This window comes from Protopterus annectens, chromosome 8.part1, assembly GCF_019279795.1.
Source record: "Protopterus annectens isolate FY-2018-M chromosome 8.part1, PAN1.0, whole genome shotgun sequence".
Lineage (NCBI taxonomy): Eukaryota > Metazoa > Chordata > Ceratodontiformes > Protopteridae > Protopterus > Protopterus annectens.
Genome location: NC_056742.1, coordinates 242,307,461 through 242,329,910, shown reverse-complemented (window position 1 = coordinate 242,329,910; position 22,450 = coordinate 242,307,461). Strand labels below are relative to the sequence as shown.

Here is a 22,450-nt window from a genome sequence, read left to right as displayed (position 1 = left end):
AAAGGAACCAGGCAGGGGTCTCCTCTTTCCTCATTGTTATTTGCATTATATTCAGAACCACTGGCAAAGAAAATAAGGGACTGTAGAAATTTAAGGATATAATTGTTATGGTAGTCAAGAAAAGATGTCTGTTTTGCAGATGATATTATTTTATACCTGATAAAACCAGAAAAGCACATTTTAATGTTGTGGAACATTTTGAGGCAGTTTCATGTCTTTTTGGGATATAAAATTAATGAAGCTAAAACAAAGGCAATACCTGTAAATTGTGTACCCATAAACAAATTGGTTCAGCGATATCCATATTTATGGGGACATGATAAAATGAATTACTTATGAGTATGGGTTAAAAAGGATTCTGGTATGGCAGCTAAGGATATGTGGAAGAGACCCCCTCTGCAAAAACGTAAAAAAATTAATTTTTCATGCCATGGGCTTTCACGGCAGGAAATGCCAACAGTCAGGACTGCAATAGTGAATATACTCTAACATCTTCATTTATGGTAAGTGTACACAACTGTACTTTCTGTCTAGCCTAGCCCAGTTTTTGTATCTTGGGGAATAATATGTAAATTCACTCCGAACTTCTACTACTGAATTCACACCTTCCCTGGCAAATATTTTCATAAATTCCTTCAAAAATCTGCACTCCTTTGTTATATTTTCCCTACTGGGCCCCCCCAGACACACAATCACTTCTGTAGCTCAAATTCCATTTCCCACCTATAACTAATATTCCCTACTGAAAGCTGATTATTTCTTCCCAAATTTTCTTAAGCTCCATTATCACAGTTGTAGGTGGAATATAAATACATGCCAGTGTAATCCTTCTCTCTTTCCATTAGCCCCTTATTACTACAAGTCTACCATTATTATCTTTTTATCATGTTTTATCACTATTGGAACTCGTCTTGAAATTAATACAAGTACTCCTCTTTTCCTTTGTCCCAGGTATTCCACTGAAAACCTTTCTTTATCATATTCACATGTTCATTTCTTTCCAAATGTGTTTCCCGTAGCACAGCTGTTTACACTCTACAGTTTAGTTCACTACTCTTTCTTTTTTTGTATACATCTGTGAGACCATTAATATTTAAAGATAATATAGAACATGTCATTGTGTTAAAAAGTTGTTATTCCCACCTTTTATGTGTAACAGTTTTTTTCTTAAGTACCTAGTTTCAGCTTTTGTGTTGCATGCATACACTAATGTTTGGCAGATTGATCTTTTATACAGTTGTTTCTTGTCATATCCATTTGAGCCTTTGTCCCATCTTACATAACTTTTTTGTTATATTGAAAGCCCTCAAACAAAAAAAATAACCACCAATACACCCCTAAAACCTATTAACTTAGTACTAACACACAAAACTATGTATATCTTCAAATTCTGAAGTTTTACCCTCCTATTAGGAACAGTTGTACCAAACTGACAGCCATATTTACATTCTTGGGTTAACCTAAAAGGAACGTTATCCATGCTAAGACACATGGTACAGCCTGTGCTTTCTACTAAGTGCTGTCTGGTTTTGTCTTATCTTTATTGCTCTCCCAGAATGGGAAAACACAAAAATGCTTTCAGAAAATGTTCTCACCTAGCCAGTGAAAGAAAAAAGTATTCTGTTTTTATTGCTCTTTATTAGATTGTCTCCATGGAGACAAGAGAACAAGTTACAGAGTTGCTTCTACAAGCATTTATTTATTTGCTAGAGGAAAGTTTTATTATGTTCAGTGTTCTTTTTTATTTATTTACTTTCTCTTAAAACATGTTACTAGATCAAGCCATTAGCCTTAATCTAGTCATTCCCCTATGTAAGAATGAGCAAAATTACATCAGTTTTACTTGTATCAAGCTCTTTTGACCAGACTCCTCTTCTTTTTTTTTACTTTACAATGCCTACATTTCTTAAAACTGAACAAAGAGAAAGAGAAGAGAAGGAAAACGTACAATATCACTTCCACAACTTACCCCAAAAATAGTTGCTCCAATTGATACGTATTCTTCCAACTACCAAGTACACCATTACAGCTTCCAGAATATCTCCCCTCAACTTTTTCTATACAACTTACCCTCTTACTTAATCTCTAAACTCCTAGACTCTGCACGTAGCGAACCCCATCTCATACATCTACACTCACCAAAAAAAACTGAACAATATATACTCCTACCTAATCTGTCAACTATCACAATGCGGGGACATTCTCTCTAACCCTGGCCCCACCACTAATCATACCTACAGAACATCCCATAAAATATTAAACTTTATGACTGTCAACATCAGAAGCCTAGGCAACAAAATATCCCCCTTCATGCCTTGATATGTCAGTACAAACCTGACATACTAGCCTTTACTGAAACCTGGCTAAAGCCTAACATACCTGACTGAACTCCTACCTCCCAACTACAGCATACTCAGGTCTGATAGAACCCACAAGAAAGGTGGAGGCTTAGCAGTACTCTGTCCTGACAACCTTAACATCACACTATACATAATGCCCCACTTTTCCTCAACAGAATTGCTGATATCCATCCTAAACCTTAATAATAAAAAGAAAATCTGTATAATTGTTCTCTACATCCCCCAGGTCATAACACCCCTATTCTAGAAGACATACTGTCCTGGACCACCCAAACATTTCAACATGAACCTATCATTTTAGGAGACATCAACGTAGACTGGCAAACTATCACAGTGCAACTTCCCACTAACAGCGCATCAACCTATATGTTTTTTATCAATTAATCTCCTGCCCTACTAAGTCTACCCACTGAATCCTGGTAAAATACCCATTTAACCTTACCAATGCTGGTACATATCCAAACTCCCTTAGTGACAACCTACCAGTTTTCGCCATTTGAGTAAACTCTCCTCACCCTCCTAAAACTCACACCCTAAAAACAGTTTGTAATCTTAGTAAGTTCTCTAAAGATAGGATTAATTATCTATTTTGCAAAATAAACTAGCTATCTGTAAAGGTACTGCACTAGACAAAGCAGTACACTGCTTTAACAACTGCTTCCTGAAACAACTAGATACCTTAGCTCCAGTCTGCACCAAAAGAATCAAAAACAATCCCATGCCCTGGCTAACTAAGGAATGTAAAAACCTAATGAAAAAAGGGGATGCAGCCTGGACCATATAGAAACAAAGCAAAAAAGAACAAGATCTAATTACTTTCAAGCAACTATGTAACCAAGCAAAAAAAAAAATACCAGGGATAAACAGCTATACTATAGTCACTTACAGCAGAAACATAAAACCAATCCAGAAAAAAATTGGGTCCACTAGCACAACTCTTCTCCACCCAGAATTAAAAAGGAAACCACAGTTTCACTCAATGCCTGTCCCTCTCAAATTGCTGAAGGTTTCAATATCCACGTCATAAAATTTATAACTGATCTTGTCACTAAAACAACCAATACCTGCCTCTCTTCCACTTTAACTACCCCTAATACTCCCTGATCACTGGGCCCAGACCCTCCTTACCCTCATTGCACAGAACCCCCTTCTGAGAACCATCCCACTTTCTCTGTTCAGCCAATACCTACAAGCCTCATAAATAGATTACTGCACAAACTCAAACCCTGTTCTGCCTCTGCTGACAACCTTCCTCCTGCATACCTAAAATTAGCAACTGACTCTGTAGCATACCAGCCAGCATCTTGATTAATTAATCCATATCTGAATCCAAACTACTTAACATCTGGAAAAAGTCCCATATCATCCCTATTCTCAAAGGAGGTAACTCCACTCAATTTACAAACTTTTGACCCACAGCCATACTTTCTCCTGTCTATAAAATACTGGAAAAATGTATTCATCTTCAATGAATGGAATACTTACAGCATAAAAACCTCCTTACAAACGCACATGACTTTCATCCTGGCCACAGCACAACTACAGCCCTTCTAGCCTTCACCGATTATGTAAACAGAGCTAAAGACACAGGTTGCTATGTATCTGCTCTATTTATTGACCTCTCAAAGGCATTTCATACAGTGTCACACTCTCTTTACTTTTGAACAAGCTCTATAACCTAGGAGTTACCCCACCTACACTAAACTGGTTCCACAGTTACATAATCAAAAACAATATGTCAAATATCTCCCCCTTTCTAGCAAATCCCACAGTAGTCCCACAAGCATCCATCCTAGGACTCCTAGTTTGTAATATTTTTACTAATGACCTATGTGCTGCCCTTACTAGTGGAACACTCATCCAGTATGCTGATGATTCCACAATAATCTGTACCGTTCGCACACTATCCCAGCTTCTCTCCAATACTCAACAATCATTTCTACTGTTGAATCCAGCCAACTATTCCTCAACCCCAAAAAAGTAACCTGCTTCTTTTTCAGCCAAAGAACTGTACTACTAATCTAAACTACCTCAAAATTCTTTCTACTGATAACACTACCATTGAAATTGTCCACCACAACAAGTTACTGGGTGAAGTCATAAATGACCACTTATGGTGTGATCTCCATATTCAACAAAACATAAAGAAAACCCACCAAAAACTTGGCACACTGTACAGAAACAAACCCACCCTAATCTCTTTTTCCAAAACTTCCCTAGCCAAAACTTTCCTTCTACCCTCCCTGCTTTATGGTGCACCAATATTTACCAACTTATGGAGCTTATCTAGATCCAGAATGGAACAGTGCTATAGTAAAGTGGCCAAGTTTGCCACCAACTCAAAAACTAGAACCCACCACTGTCTGTCACAAAAAAAACTAAACTGGCTAGAATTCCCCATCTACCTGCTATATACCCAACCACTAACACTCCACAACATGATCTACAACCCCCTAGCCTGCCCAGCATTAAGCCTTACAACCCAAACAGAACACTTGGGTCTACAGATAAAGAGCTTCTCTCTATATCCAAAGCCTCTAAGACAGCTGGACAAAGCCTCTACCCCACTATGTTGCAAAAATGTGGAACTTGCTTCCACTTACTGTGAGAACTACTAGTCTTTAAATCTTTACTGAAACAACACATAATCAGTTCCTGGCTCTTCCCTTGCTCTGATCCAGGCATATCTTCTACAGATTAGACAAGACTGAATTTGCCTTTCAGTCTTTCTCCATCTGTACTTAATCACTTTGTATTATTTATTTGTATATCTTGTAATATTGTGTTTTCTTGCTAATATAAAAGTTTAGTTACCATCTGCTTCATAACAATGCACCTGTTTACTTGTAACTCGTGTAACTTTTATCTTATCTGTATTGTAATTGGAGCTTTTCTCCCTGGGCCTCCACTGAAAATGGGTTCTTTCTGACCCAGTCAGACTATCCTGGTAGACAAATGTCAAATAAATAAATAACAGGGGCACCTGTTTACTTTTGTATCCCCAGTACACTTGAAAATAACTGAGAAAACTTTATAGCATGCAGATAATATTGTGTTATAACAATACCACTTAAGAACAAAATTTTGTCTTACAGTTAACTCTTCCCCTCTTCTTTGTGTTCTTCCAGACATTAGAAATGTCAAAAAAGTCCAATATTTCCAGATGTTCTTGTTCTGTCATGTTGCATAAGATTTGTCATGAGTTCTTGTTATTTTTCTGAAAGGACTTTCAAAAACATAGTAGATTAGCACTCACCCTCTACAGGGACAGTGAAGGAGACAACCCAGTTAACCAGTCATAGGCCTTCTATCAGGTTGTTTTGTAGTGTCAGAGAATTTGGAGAATTGTGATTCGATGAATTATCCTTTAAGATGTTAGTACCAAAACTAATGAATTACAAGTGCTGTCATCTGCTGTAATGGTAAGAACCTCTCTCAAATATATGTTATTGTGAGTACCTGCTGTTATATATTTTGTAGTGTGTATTTTTATATAATTTAAAGTTGTTCCTGTGATATTTAGTGATTTCATAAAACTAGCTGTGTGGTACATTGCCATTCATACTTTGCATTGTATTATTTTTCAGTGTAGTATATTCTGTATATGAGTGGGAACCTAATAATACTCTCTGTTCTTGTATGTTTTTTTTTTTATTTTTTATTTGTAGAAGGTGCTGACACCCAGATTGAATACTGTACAACCTATAGCAAGGTAAGACTTTTTTTTTTTCCTGATGTCCATGTTTTCTCATTTATTAACACAAGGAACTAGAATCTATACTGACAAATGGTGTGTGAGGCAGAGAACCAGTTCTGGGTGTGATGGAGGGTACAGTGTTGGGTACAGTATACAAATACATTTGTGAGCATTTGTACAGTTTATGTAGGGGGGGGTCAATAATAATGCAATGTATATGCATTTCACACTCTGTCCTACCTTTAATAAATTTGTCTTTTTTATTTTGGAAAAGGTTATACCCCCAGTGACTGGAGGTGACTGACTAGCTACTCTTGAATATAGGGAATTACATTGGCAGTTATTGCTAAAGGCAGCTTTGTTTCCCAGATGAAATGAAACAGTTTCTGTTAATAGTGTTTTAAAGTCGGGATCCACAAGACTATAATGCTGTAATTGTATTTTACAATTTTGTCTTATTTATGATTATATATGTTTTTTTAAAAACTTTATGAATTATTAATATATTTAGGAGTGTGACTTACTAATAATGTGGATAAGAATGATTTGTTTTACTGAATGGTGGGTTTAGTGATCATATGATGGTATTAATCTCTTTAAGTTCTCTTTTTCTTGGTGTTTGATTTATTCTGATGATTCAAAACAGGACAAAAACGCTTCATAAAATATATATTTTTGATTGATTTTGATTCACCTGTGCTTCTGGCAGTCGGCGGTTTTATTAGTTTCAGTTTTGTATCTCCCTGACTGGTTTGTGGTTTTATTAATTTTTTTTTATTTAACACATTACAGTCAGCAGACTACTGTCTGACTTTCTTCTTTGTAGCAAAAAAACAAAACAAAACGCATGACTTATAGTTTGTGTGTGATGGGGGGGGCCTATTTTCACATCCTCTGATGTGGAGGACTGCACCTTCCTTGCATCTGTCAGCATGATCTTTTCTGATGATGTACTTCAGAGGGAAGGGGAAGGAGTGGTGTTTGGTTTCCTCTGCTTCTTAGCTAGCTACTTAATTACACAAATGTATATACCCCATCAACGCTGTCCATCTGTTCTAGTGCAGCCCTCTGTTCATCCCCATATCTAACTGCTAACCGAAGAAACACAAGTAATTCTGTGGATCAGGACTTGGTTACACATATTCTGTCAGCACCCGGCCTTGAAGGTGGGAGGAGGCTGTCCTAACTACCGATTTACATCACAGTAAGCTGTATTCCAGCAAACAGAGAACACAACAAGTAATCATGATAATCAGGGGGCACATTAGCACTTGATTTGTTTCCTATAGATTGATCTAAATGTTAATATTAAGGGCGCACTCTGTTCACAGCAGTTGGTAAAATAGTGGCTTCTAACTTTAATTCATAGTTTTTACACCTCACTTTGTAATCAGTGAGCCATCACTAGGCTTCCTCAAGATTTGCTTTCCAGGCTTGGATGTTCATAACAGAAACTTAGTTGTTAATACCTATTTTACACTCTTACATTTGGATGCATATTAGATGAGCTCTTTCCTGGTTGTTGTTGAACCTTGTGCTATCAGCCAGATTACACCATGGGAACAAGCTGTATGCAATAAGAAGGTTTAGTGCAGGGTCTCAGACACTGTCTTCTTCCTATTCTCATTTTGGTGTGGGATTTGTGACAGTGTTTCAATGCCCAGGGAGGCCATTCATCTCTATTGTGACACCCTTCCTCCTCTTCGTCTTTTACCCTGTCACCTTGAAGTCTCACTGGTTTGTGGAAATCCTTTTTTATAGGAAACATGTTTTCCTTACTTTGTAACGAATGCTTTATTCATACTTGTTTGTTAAGAAAGAAAATGTATGCAATTAAAGATTACTTATATATATGTGTGTGTGTGTGTGTTCTAGCTTAACATATTTATCACACAGCCTTTGTAAATCCTGAAACATGACTACTGAAACTTAAGAAATACTGGGACATTAATTCTTTATAAAGCGCAACAGAAAACAAGACTGGACAACATCGAAGTCTTACAAAGTTAAATTATGCCACTGTAAAACTTATATGATGTGATTCTGTCCATAAATTTAACAGACTAAACTACTACAGTTTGAGTGCTGGTAACAGCAGCCAAAACTTGTCAAATGCCACAGTTTGATAGCTATTTTGGCTGTCAAAATTCTGTCAAGAGTCCACCCTTTAAAAAATGCAGGTAGCCTAGCAGTTTAGTTGTTGCCGAGCAATGCACAAGTAAAATTCATTTTTTGTGTGTGTCTGTGTGCACTACTTTTTTGGCACTGTAAGATGCAGTGTAAAGTGCCACAGCTTCAATAATGCTTCCCATCATGTCACTACTGCACTTAAGAACTACAGTTTAGGCATTTCACAGCTGTTCTATGTCTGTTAAAATGCAAAGCAGAATGTCACTGCTCTGGTTGATTACATACTACATTGCCAAATGATGGGTTCTGGAATTGGTGGGCACACACAGACGCACTTTCTCTCTCACTCGCAGGCATAGAAATAACACGCATTTGCAGTCAGATGCACATTTTCATTGACTATCCTCTGGATCTAGCCATTTCTAAATATACAGGGCTGTAAAATATTCCTATTTCAGTATAAAAAAACAAAAATGATTACTTTTTAGAAAAAAAGAGAAAGTAAGAACAAGAAAATATCCATTAATTTAGCTGTTCATCCCTTTTCTGTAACTCTCCTAATGTCCTTTTCTTCCCAAACTTCCAGCCAGTCCTCCAGCTCCTTTGGGCAGCTTCCCCATAGATCTTTACTTTTACTGTCCCCTTAGTTTGGGATCATCTTGTCAGTATCACCTCTACCTTGCTTATTGTCTTCCATTTCCAGCCCTTTTTCCAGGCAACCCATGGCAGTTTTATTTTCCACACCTCTAAGCGATTGCCCAATAATGTGAAATTGTTTGATCTCGCCGTTTGTTCTTACACACGGTTCAGAGCCGATCCTCGGCTCCGAGTCGGCCGCATCATAAGCTCTGCATCTCAGAGAAGCTCGAGGCACAGTCCATATCCCATGATGCTCTGGTGTTATCCCTCAGATCTAGTTTGCCGCTGCAACAGATCGCGTCGAGTGTGCAGTGTTTCTATATATTTAGGATTGTTAGTGCTTATTACAAGTTCTTGTTACAAGATTAGTTACTTGTTTTGGACATGGCAGATAAGGCCAAGTCTGGGTTCAAGAGATGTCAGTGTGGACAGTAGATGTCCATCACCGACAATCATACTTCCTGCGTCTACTGTCTTGGCCCTCTCCATCTGCAGGAAGACTGTTATATCTGTCATTCCTTCAGTGGAAGGGTCATGATGGAAAGGCGCAGGAAGTTAATCGAGAGGGGTTTGGTAAAGCCAGACTTTCAAGAAGGCTGATCAGGCGTCGAAGTCTTCTAAAGTATCTGAGCCCAAGTCATCGGCTCTGAGCACCTCTGCTAAGATTCGGTCGCCGGCTCCACAGACCTCGGGGCCGAGCATCGAACGGTTGTCTCTGATCGAGGCCCAGGTCTTGGAGCCGGTGTCAGAGGTGCCTCCATCTTCGGCCCCTTCGACCCTCTCTTCCAGGCCGTTATCTGACACCAACGTGGATCGAGTGTTGCAGAAACTTATGGAGAACACAGCTCTATCCAAGCTCATTGCGGTTTCGTCCCAGTTGGTATCGAAACTTGAAGCCCTCCCTGTGTCTCCTGCAGATCCTTCTCCGAGACCCATCGAGTCCTCGGAGCCAGGAGATGAGGAACCGATGATTGTTTATCCCTCGGTGCCGAAGCCTTCCTTAGTGCGGTCGGCACCATTGACCTCGACTCCCTCGGAGCCCATAGAGGAGTCCCGGAGCCGACGGTTTCTCCTCGGTTCCGGGGCAGAGAGTCAAACCGAACTTTCGGTTCTGACTCTTCCCCTCGGAGCCTCGGCATAGATTAACTCAGCTCCGTCCTCTGGGTCAGAGCCCGTAGTCCCGGTTTCGGGGAAGCTGCCATGCTCTTCGGATCCGGTGGAGTCCTCGGCCCGGGGCTCCGGTGCCTTCGACGTCATGAGGAAGGTCCTGTCTGAACAGACATTTACTTCATCGGAGTCGTCTTCTCCTTCCCCCAAGGGACCACATTCTGTTTCTGCACCCGGGATCCCGGCCAAGCGTAGAGACCCAATGCCTCAGCCAGCCCGGGAGGGTGTCCCCTGTTCCTCGGAAGCTTCACCAGATGCCCCCTCTGATGAAGTTCCGAGGAAGAAATTGTGCAAGAGGAGGCACATTGATTCCCCACAGGAATCATTGACATCGGACACCGATTTGGATGAGTTGGAGGGATCCCCACAGTCCCCCTCTGAGGATGTCTCATTTGCTGACATCCTGGAGATCTTAAAGCAGAGGGGTGATTGGCAGTCACTTGCCCCCACTGAGGATGAATCGGTGTTGCTGAAGGCTTTTGGGGCTCAACCTTCTACCTCCTGGGTGACTCCGCCCTTCGATGAGTTGATGGACCTAATAGCTCGAAGGGCGTGGGAGAGTCCGGACACAGTGGAGGCTGAATAAATATATTACTGCCCCACAGGACAAGGCTTATCTCACTAAGGGAGTCCCAGTTGATGCTATGGTGGTGGCGGCAGCCACGAAGAAGGAAATGTCCGAGGCATTTTCCTCTGTCCATCCTCCTAGCAGAGATTCCAGGACAATGGACAGGTATGGAAAGCGCGTTTTCAGTTCAGCGACTTTCTCCATGCAATCGCTGAACTATCTCACGCATTTTACGTGTCTTCAGAGAGATCTCCTTAAGGAGCTGGAAATTACTCTCCAGGGTAACACAGATGCTGCTGTCTCAGAAAAGGTAACAGCACAGCTTAACACTCTCACTTCGATAGTTAACTCGTCCATGAGGCTCATTTCGTATGCGGCCGAAGGTTCGAGTAGGGCTGCAACCTCAGCGATTGCTCTGCGGAGACAATCCTGGATGCGCCTGTGCTCCTTTGCGGAAGCCTTCAAGTCTTCCTTTGCCAATGCCCCCTTTGATGGTGCCACCCTGTTTGGACCCAAGGTGAAGGAGACTCTCACTCGGTGTGAGCAAGAAGGTAAGACCCTGTCTGCCATAGGGGTCCATTTTTCTGCCCCGACTAGACCGTACCCCAAAGGGCAAAGAGGCGGAAAAATGTGGTTCCGAAAGACTCAGGGATCTTTCCAGTCCACACAGAGTGATGCCCCCTCCAGAGGCAGGAAAGAAAAATACTCTGGCAGACGAACTAAGCAGAAACCTCATGGGCCCTCACGAGTGGAAACTAGATCCACAAGTCTTCAGCATGATAACAAAGAAATGGGGATGCCCAGACATAGATCTGTTTGCCTCCCCTTACAACTGCCAACTACAGAGATTCTGCACAAGGACCTATCACTCACAAGCCTGGAAGGCAGATGCTCCATCATTTAGCTGGAAAAGCCTAACAGTTTATGCCTATCCACCACTGCCTCTACTGCCCAAGGTAGTCCTAAAAGTCAGACAAGAGAAACCAAAAATGATTCTGATTGCCCCAGACTGGCCACGCCAGCACTGGTACCCAATCCTAAAGACCTTGTCTCAAGGGCCAGCCTGGACTTTACCTCAAATCCCTCATCTGCTGACCCAACAAAACAATCAGATCCTGCACAGCCAACTCAGAACCTTAAATCTGGCTGCATGGCGAGTAATATAGCCACTAAGAACACATTTCTCTCTAAAGCAGTTATGGATGTAATTTTGGAAGCCAGGAGGCCCAGCACCAGGAAATCTTATGCAGAAAAATGGAAGAGATTCTGTGCTTGGAACCAGGCACAAGGACTTGAACCGCTTGTTCCTAATATTCCTCAGATTTTGCAGTACCTAACTGAGATGCTGGACAAAGGCCTATCCTTCTCATCAATAAAGATCCATGCTTCTGCCATTTCAGCTCATTACAATAAGGAACCTCCTATTTTCTCTCATCCACTACTAAGACAGTACCTCAGAGGGGCAAAAAACATAAGACCCCCAAGGAGAGCACCTATTCCAACATGGGACGTCAACTTTGTCTTGGAAAAGCTCACACTGCCTCCTTTTGAGGCAGCCAATGCAACTGAGATAAAATTCTTATCATGGAAAACTGCTCTGCTCCTAGCAATAACTTCAGCAAGAAGAGTCTCAGAGTTACAGGCATTAATGGCAGTGGAACCTTTTATCATTTTTCATCCAGACAGGGTTTCTCTCAGGACAAATCCAACATTTATGCCAAAGGTAGTATCCAGCGTGGCTCTTAACCAAACCATTCATTTGCCAACCTTTTATCCAAATCCCCAGAGTAAAGGGGAGAGACTTCTGCACTCTTTGGACATACACAGACAGCTACGCTTCTATTTGGACAAAACAAAAGCTTTCAGAAAAACTGAGCAACTTTTTGTGGCATATGCTGCAGGATCATAAGGAAAGGCTATTTCAAAGCAAACTATTTCAAAATGGATAGGACACTGCATTCGTTTCTGCTATGCACAACATGGCAAATCAGTGCCTAAGAATATTAGGCCTCATTCCACCAGAGCAGCAGCCACATCAGCAGCCTTTCTCAGAGGAGTACCAACCAAGGAAATTTTGGTAGCTGCAACTTGGAGTTCAGTGCACACTTTTACCAGGCACTATCACTTACCTCTTTACTCTAAATCCAGAGCAGGTTTTGCCACTGCAGTTTTGCAGGGCCTCATAGCCACTCCTAATCCTATTTAGACCCAGCCGCCCAACCTCAGCTTTGGAATTCAACCCAAGTGTAATGACTGCAACAGTGAAACAAGATGAACATAGTACAGTTGTGTACCTACCGTAAATGTAGATGTTCGAGTGTATTCACTGTTGCAGTCCAGGTTACCCTCCCACCATCCCCCTATCATTGCTGGGACTTATCTATACTTCTCTGTTCTATACAACCTATGTGGTGTATTTGCTTGTAGAAGAAGGTAATGTTTATGTTAGTGCATAATTTTTTATTTGCAAATTTATTTAGCCTAACCTTTTGGGGGCACCTGACATCTGGGGCAAGAAAAACTGAAGAAAATGGCGTCGGCTGCATCTTTTATACCCCTGGCGCACTGACGTCAGGGAAGAGGCGACAGTAACTGACACCGGACCAGGACTTTGGAATTCAGGCCGAATGCGTGTAGCCTGCCAGCAGGATAACCCAAGTGTAATGACTGCAACAGTGAATATACTCGAACATCTACATTTATGGTAGGTACACAACTGTACCTTTCTTCCCGTGTGATCATGTTTTTTGACTGTATCTGTGAAATTCATCTGCTCTGAATTTCATACCCCTTTTGGGGTCCAGAACCACATTGAAGTCATCACTTGCAGTTACTCTGTCTCACTCTCTCTGTAACACTTGTAAACTCTTTATCCAGTTATGAAAAATCTCAGGTATGTCTGCATTGGGCCCATAAAAGGAATTCAGAAGCAGTCTTATGCATAGAAAACTTTAAACAAACTGTCCCTACTCCCTCTTCATCTTCATCAACACTCTTTCTTTTGCTGCCATCCTGCTCCTGAGAGACTGGGCCCAAGGTCCTTTGGGTTGGTAAAGTTCTGACCAAGACTCCTCCTCTTCAATAGCAGGTTAATGCACAGATCATTTCTACCACTGAAGCTAATGGCTGACAAGCTCTGAACTCCTTTCACTTTGTGATTCAGCATCTGTCAACTTGATTTTGTCTGAAAAAATATTCTCACCTTTGTTAATATCTCTAAACTGGCTAATAGTGACATTGTTAGTCCCCTCACCCAACTGCTACAGTTACTCTGCATGATTGCATACATTGCTGTAAGTGTCCCATTCATGCTTGCGTTCATACACACATCATAGTCAAAAATATGCTACAGTCTGCAGTGATAAAAAAAGTATTGTGTTAATAAAGTAAAACTCTCTACATTTACATTTCTGTTACCATACTTCCATTCCCCATTAGATAACATGAACATTGTCAAACCTTCATAGAAACTGCCTGTACTTATTATAAACACTTTAGATATGTTGCTTACAGCAGGCAATGTTTATACATCATACTTTTTGTTCCTTTTCATTCCGCGGTGGTACAGCGGTAGAGTTGTTACCTCACAGCAAGAGGTTCTCCCGTTCGATTCTCGGCTTGGCTTGGGAGTGCCTGCTGTGTGGAGTCTGCATGTACTCCTCGCAGTTGGGTAGCATTTTAAAGACATGCGTACATAAATGAGTGTGCCTTCGTTGAAGGTTGGGTATTGAGCTGGCACCTCGGCGTTTCGTAAAAAAATCTACTGCCAATCATTAGAGGACCGGAGTTCTGCTGTGGCGACTCCTTACTGGGAAAAAGCCGAAAGACAAACAACAACAACTTTTTGTCCCTTTTCAAATAAATGTGCTAAACACCACTACTAGGGTTGGCATCACTAATGTGTTATTTTTGTAAGCTATGCAGTCATTTCTCAGTAGTAGAATAGCATACGTATGTCAAAAGACTGAAACAATTACATTGCTCCACATATGCCTGTCATCGTCATTTCTCTCCGACATAGACCTACACAATTTTTGTTTGTCACATTAAAAATATTTCTGCTCAATATCCATTTGTGCCATTTGTTTACAGCATCCCTCATCATCTGATATGTTCATTAAGTCCCACCAAACTCAATTTCCACTCTTTCAATATAGGTGCTCCAGCAGTCACCACCTCTGTATTATTCAAAGGCCTTTCAACTCCATGCATTTCCTCAGTGAAGATAGGGTGTCCCATCTGCTTCTTATTCACATAGTCCCTCATTGTATTGTATAACATAAAGACATGAAATCAGAAAAAGAGGTAATTAAGAGCAGCATTTCTGTACGCCTTTCTACATCCACTCCCTTCATCAAAAACACTTTGTCAACCACCATGTCTTTTTTTTGCCATCACTACTACCGCTCCAATCTAGTGTTCTCTTTATTCACACACCAGTGAGACCTCTGACCTGTGCAGATCTAGAAGAATGCCAGTTCTCTCCCTTCTACTGCCACATCTCTTCATGTCATTTCATTCTAGCCCTTCCTTCTCCTTGTCCCCAGGTCACCATTGTCCTCCCCAGCCTTCTCTCTGCTGATGCCTGTCTTTCAAAGGAGATATCTGCCTTACAGAATGATTTCCCACAGAGACTCCTATACAGGTCTTTTGTGGGGTCACAGTTATCAGTATATCTATGATCTTCCCCATGACCCTGCCACCTTATGTAAAGCTTAGTTGTGTGCTTGCTCTGGTTGACAGCCTGTGTCATTTGTTGGCCTTCTTCTTGTTCTGGTCTATTTACCCTTTCTTCGAGTGCTATCAGGCCTCATCCCCTCCCCTTGCTCAAGGTCCATAAAATCAATAGGCATTTATTTTGCTATATCATTTGAAGCATTTAAAACATTACTATGTTAGCAAGGAATCCCAATTTCCCTCCAGCCACTAGCAGTTTTTTCCCCCTTACCACTTCTTTGTTTATGTTAATCACTTTTGCTCATTTTTAGCACACAACAGATTTCCTTTCAAGGTAATTTTGAGCATTGCAAGATATGTTAGCAATGCTGCTTCTCCAAGAATTAAATGCCAGGCTACTATAAGCAAACCTTTTCAATTCAAATAAATCTGTGATGCAAAATCATCTACTGTTTTAATTCTGCAGTCACCCATCACAAAACCCTCCCTGAGTGCTGCAGTCTTTACAATCCATTCTTTCAGTTTGTAACTATGGCATTTTATATTGTGTCTTGGTCTGTCAGCATTTCCAAAATGTACCAACCTTGTGTGCACAATTTGTTTAGCACAACTCAAAAGTTCAAAAATGCACAAAAAACCAACAGGAGAGCCGGACCAAGATGCAAAACGGGTTTATTCTGGTACCTCGGCTTCCACAGCCTTCAAAGGAATAACCCTTACCAAAACACATGCACCATTTTATACAAATTTAATTAAATCCACTTAATGAATTAATTGGATAAACATGCAATATATCCAGTTAAACAGAATTAAAGGGACCAAGCAGAAGATTTGTAAGACACGAGCAATGAATAATGTTTTAAGATATATTCTATTATTGCTTAAAATTACAACAAGCAATAAAGTGTACAGTACATAACTTAATTTATCTAATACTGCATAATAGTCAGATTATTTTCTAAATTTAAACCCTTTGGTTTCAAAGTACCAAAATTAAGGATAAACATACTTTCCAATTTTTAAAGCTTACATAGAAAATTCCCAGCATTGTAACTGTCAGGTCTAGCCAAAGCACAGAAAAAGAAAGATTCCAAACTTCCATTATGTGATGCATTAATATGTTCAGAAACAGGATTTTCAATTCTACCGTTTCTAACATCACCCATGTGTTCCATAATTCTCAACTTTAACTGGCGTTTTGTTGTTTTTTAGTGCACAATTTGTTTGTCTAGCCAGTCAGTTCCTTCACTTGTCACTGCTGTACATATTGGACTGCTTATTTTTCCCCCAAACTTTGTTAGCTCAATGTCTCTGAAATTTTCTCTCTGTTTGGCATTCTAAATCCACCTATATCTGATGATGTCATTTTCATTCGTTCCTCAACTGATGGATATCTGATTCATTATGGCCACTTTGACTAAATTCATGGATCCAACTCTCAAGCTCTCCCTTACCCATAATGCCCCACCAACGTAACATATCTCAGATCTCGTTCGCCGCCACATTGGTCTGACTCAGACCTCCTTCAGTCAAACTTTTGGGTGAATTTTTGGTATTATACAGTTGTAAGTTTACTTCTTTTAAATCTTGTATAACTTTCTTTCACACTGTTTCCCTTACTTGTGAATCATTTTTGAGTTCTATCCATCAGACATTTCTGGGTACATGACAAACTACCATTATTGATACTTTTGCTTCTTTACCTATAATATCTTCTTTCCTACCCTTTAGGGGTTATTTCTTGGTACCATTGTTGGTGCATTTGTCCTGTAGTATAGTACAAAAAATCTTTTGCTGTAGCTGATTTTAAGCCTCCTCCTTCTCTGTTTTATTTGTTTATCATGGCAGATAAACAGACTGATTTTAAAAAATGCACTTCCTGTGGGCATAAGATTCCCAATTTGCGTGCCCACAAGGAATGTACTACTCTATTTGTGCTGATTTCAGTTCCAGGATTCTTAGTGAGTGGAAAAATAAGTTAGTGCTGAAAGGCCTTCTTCCCTCTTCTTCTTCTCTAGCTATTGGGGCTCAAACCCTTTCCAAGAGGTCTGAAAAGAGGAAGCCTGAATTCGCCCAAAGGATAAAGACCCTAAGAAGAGGTCCCAGGACTGTTCTACCACATTGGCTATATCCTCCAAGCCTCCTGCGAAAATCTCAAAAAAGTTAGATCCGACACCAGGCTATTCATGCCAAGAAATCTCCTGGTGATAAACCTTTATGGGCACTCCAGGTGCTACAGTTGTCTGGTTAGATGCATGCCAAGGGGGGGATTATTTCTAATGACAGGTCTGATAAGGGCTGAGTAGAGTGGTACTGTAACTTCTTTATTCATGAATGTCATACCCTTTTGTATAATTTGGATTACAAAGAATGCTTTTCTTATTATATTTTCTACATGTTGATCAAAGGCCAAATTGTTGTGTACATATGTTCCCAGATCCTTTACTATTGGGACAACTCTTAGGGATGTTTTTTATATGGAATAATTAACTCTGGTTGACAGTTTCCCTAAGGACATTGTCATGCATTGTTAATCACTGTTAGGCCATGGCTTTAGTGCCAGTCATTATCTATGTTAAACACTCTTGCAAGATGTTGGTGTCTTGGGGGGAATGTCTAATAGTTCCAGTTTTACAGTCAGCTGCAGACTTGGTGAGACAGAGGTCTTGAACGTTAAACTTGACTTCCAAGAAGTAGATGTCAAACAGGAGTTGTCCTAAGACAGTGTCCTGGGGTAGACCATTGTTGACCGATCTCTTAATGGAGGTGAGCTCACTGATCTTGACTTCTTAGATCCTGCTTGTGAGCCAGCTGGCAATCCAGCAAGTTATGTAGTGATTAATACCTAGCTCAGAGAGCTTGTCAGCAATGCCTCAGTGGAGTATTGTATCAAATGCCTTGGCGACCCTCTGAAAGAAGCTAACCTGGTTAAGTAGGCATGACCGTCACTTAAAGCCAAACTGGGATGGGTCAAATGTCTATAGGTTGCCAATGTCCTTGTTTATCATTTCCATGATAATTATTTCCAAGGCGTTGCATATTAGACTGATGGATCTGTAGCTGAAGAGTGCAAGTGGACCTGATAAGTCATGTGTTAGACTGTTCAGGAGGCAACCGGGGATCATGACACGACTCATGGAGGCAGTGTTCTTGACTTCAGCGAGTGCTGCTAGCACCTGATACCTGCTAATATTTGGGGGAGTATGTTGGTGGAGTTTTCACCTGGTGGAGCTGGGGGAGTGGGAGGTAAAGTTTGAGCTAAATTTCTTTTTTTTTTTTTTTGGGGGGGGGGGGTAAAGTTTGAGCTAAATTTATCAGCCACTAAATTTACTATGTCACAGTGATTGGTGAAGGCAGTACCATTTAACATCAGTTCAGCACATTGCTGTGTGTTGTCTTTATGGTTTTGAATATAAAATACAAATTACTTCACTTGGAATTAATTTGTATTTTGGTTAGAGGTTTGGCTAGGGATTCTTTCTTCCATGGTGTTTCACCCTAGTATTCCTTTAACATATCACAAGAGTTGATATCAGTAAATCCAGTGAATAGTAGAACACCCTACAATTTGACTTTACTTTTACAACAGATTTGTTAAAATTATTGGTGGAGGCAAAGGTCACTTGTCCTTGACATCTTCCTTGGGTAAGAACGGACAGAGTACATCCACAGATGTTGAAGTAGTTAAGAACAATTTACACAGTAATACATTAATGGTGCCTTCTAACCTCCACAATTAGATGTCATTGGTAGATTTTAAATTGAATGATTCCCCATTTAGGGTGAGTGATAGGTTATCTAAACAGCTTTTACTTTTACTATTTTACTATTTTACTATTGAAATATTGAAATATACAAATTGATATTTCCTGTCTTAGAAAATGGTGGGTAAAGTGAGTACCCAAAGACCTCAGTCTTTAGAAATTTCCATTGAGTTTGGAACTTAATTCTGTTCTGCACTCTGAACGTCTAGAAATTTTTGAGACATGCCCGTGAGTTAATGGAGTTGTTAATCAAAGGTAAAGAATGTGGCTATCAACACTAGATAAGGAAATTAGGATACCTAATGAAAGTAATGCGTCACATTTTATTTTCCCTCATATAAAACCAAATACAGTAAACCTTTTAATACAGTAGAGAAAAAAATGTACGTTTAAATCAGAGTAAGAAAAATAAAAAAGCTCTTGAGAGATTTTAATGACTATAATTTATTTTATTTTACATTTGTTGACCGGGCTAGTCCAACTGGATACATATCCATTTTCAGCAGAGGCCCGGGGAGATAAGCTCCGTGCAGAAAAAAAAAACAACAAAATAAAACATTTTTACAAACAATGTTGTTACAGGTTAATACATAAATTATCATAGAGGTCTAAGTACCTCTCATTTTAAAAATTTGAGTACAATACTAAAAATAGGACTAATATTATACTATAGACTGGGAAGAAATAGGTCTGGGATAACAGGAAAATAAAACCTTTATATTTACAGAGAGTATTAGAAGTTGGGCTGGAAAAATCAAAGAGGACAGAAATACATCACAGTGCTGAAGGCAGGTAGTGGACAAAATTACAGAGAGGACAGAAATACTTTGCAGTGCAGTAGGCAGGTACAGTTCAGATTGCAGATAGAATACAGAACGTCAAAATAAAAGAGGCATAAGTGTGTCTTTTATATATATTAAAGAGTTTCCACACCAAGAGTAAGCTTAGGGCATGAACAGAAGGGTAAGGGATAGCAAAAAGGTAAAGTGGCAAGAAGGAAGGTAGAGCTAGTTATAGGGAAATAGTGGGTAGGGAAAACATATCCAACACCTTCTGTAATTGATCAGCAGAAAAATAATTATAGTAATTATAATAATGTTATGGATTATATGGTTTTGCATGAAAAGTACATGTTGGTACAAGAACCAGTCACACAGACTACACAAGACAATCGTGATCCATCTTTTTTACCCCAGCATAATCCCCTCACAGGTCCAAAAATGTATGCCAGCAACAGAGGAATTATCAGAATCAAAATGACTTTATTCACACAGATATCAACAGAGGGGAAGAAGGGGTTCGAGGAAGAACATCAATTAATTACTGTTTCTTGTTATGATACAGTTGACACTCAAAACTTATTTGACTGCAAACTGAACTACAGAAGGATTATTTTCAGTTCTTTAAAAAAGGTTTTACTTTTTGTCCCAACTTTTAAAAGGGACATTTCAAAACTTTTAATAAAGTTGTTTTGTAGAAAATTTAATTTTGAAATAATTGTTAGGGTCTGAAGAAGTGAGTTATAGCAGTGTATAACCAAACCTCAAATGTGAAAGTGTTTAAAATTCGCCTTGCATCCTCTTCAGGTTTTTGAGAGGGCTTTTGAGGATGATTTGGAGAAACTGGTGAGTAACAAAAAAAGTTTATAAAAATATTTTTTTTACAGTTTAAGTTCAAGTGAAAGAAGTCTTTTAAAAGAATTATCTACAGATAAAACATTAGAATTATGAAGCCTGACAATGGGCATGGGTGTGGTTATTTTGAATTCCATTGATTACATGTTTAAGATGCACTCAATGTTGTATAAAGATTCACTTTATAGAAATGTGTATAAGAATGAGGGTTATATAGCCTGTGGTAAAATAGATAATATTTTGTTTGATATTTCAATGCAGGACACTGTTAATAAGGAGAAATACAGTTTTATTTGTTAAAAATCCTTATATTCCCACCTTTGTTTTGGGATACCCAAAACTTATAAGAATGCTGTTGATGCACCCTATGAGACCCATTGTGACAGAACCATTTCAGTTTACATTGCTGAGAAACTTAAGAATATTGTGAGAAAGTGTATTCTAAAGGATTTTTGGTATTTCTTGAAGAGTTTGCATGATGTACCATATGACCAAGGTTATATGTTTGTTGCAACTGATTTATATATGTTTTTTCCTCATGAGTAAGGTATGTAATGGTTTACTGAGCTTGTAAATAGAGTGGATATTGTAACTAATAAGGATATTTTGACACTCAGTAATTTTATGCAGATTGTTTTAAAATTTAACTATTTCTTCTTTGAAGATGATCAAGTGATGGGAGTATCTATGAGCGCTGCATGCAAGCCCATTTTTGCTAATCTTATCCTTTTAGCATGGGAAGAGAAATTTATTTTACATTCAGAATATATAGATTGTTTCATGAAAGGTTTTTGGGTGATATATTTGTACTTTGGAAGGAGGATGAAAAAGAATTCAAAATGTTTATGAATTACATTTCTAAAACCACATAATTTTTAAAATTTACTCAGAAGATTTTACTAATAATTACCTTGACATTTCCATTTTTAAAAATGAGAAAAACAAGTTTGAATCTACAATTTTCAGAAAGCACACGTTTTCTAATACATATTTGTATTTTGCAAGCTGTCACCCATATTACTATAAAAAGAAAATTGTTAAGGGACACATAGTCTATTTATCTAGCGTATTTATAGTTAGTACTGTTTTTAATAATGGAGCTAACATATTACTTGAAATGGTTAAGGAAAGAGTTATCCTTTGTACCTTCTCCAGAAAGTAATAGGAGAGGTGAAAATGTTTAGAGATAAGAGGTTCCCAACTATTTTGTGGAGTGGTGAGGTAAGTGTTCATGAAAACAGTGTCTCTATACAAGATAGCCATGATAAAGTTGGGATGATATTCCCCTTTTCTAAAGATGTGTATGAAATCAGGAATATATTAAACAATAATTGGTAATTGGTTTTCAATGCTAAGTACAAAAAGAAATTAGAAGAAAAATTAATATTGTATATAATGGAGAAAAGAAGTTAAAGGAGTTTTTTGAAACAGAGGTAAAGAAAGGACATTCTAATACTATTAGGAATGTGAGTGCTGTAATTTTTATAAATACATTGGTGGTGGACCTAACACAACTGTACAAGGTTATAACATCATTATAGGCTGTTATGTCTATTTTAATCGCACTAGTGGAGTGGTTTGCTTAGCTTCTTTATTATTGTGCAAAAGTTTTTATGTCAAAAAACAGAAACACAACTAAAAAAATTAATTTATAAACATTGTTAAAATGTAAGACTGTTAAAAATGCTTTATATAGATGTCCTTTGGTGTCTAAAAAATTTAAAAGGTTTTTATTTTGGAGAAAATTGACCATAACCCTGAGGGAAGGGGTGCTCTTGGGAGGATAGATTGGAATCTCAAGAATTTATATGGCA

The 22,450-nt window shown here is 39.1% G+C and overlaps 1 protein-coding gene across 1 annotated transcript in view; it reads left to right on the top strand.

Annotated features, from left to right (window-relative positions):
* The window catches only part of PHAF1 (phagosome assembly factor 1), a 1,784,739-nt gene that overhangs the window by 1,479,319 nt on the left and 282,970 nt on the right, over positions 1-22,450 (top strand). Inside the window, exon 13 of the mRNA XM_044081838.1 lies at positions 6,029-6,072. Within this exon, the coding sequence (XP_043937773.1) occupies positions 6,029-6,072 (44 nt within the window). The remainder of the gene's footprint in view (positions 1-6,028; positions 6,073-22,450) is intronic.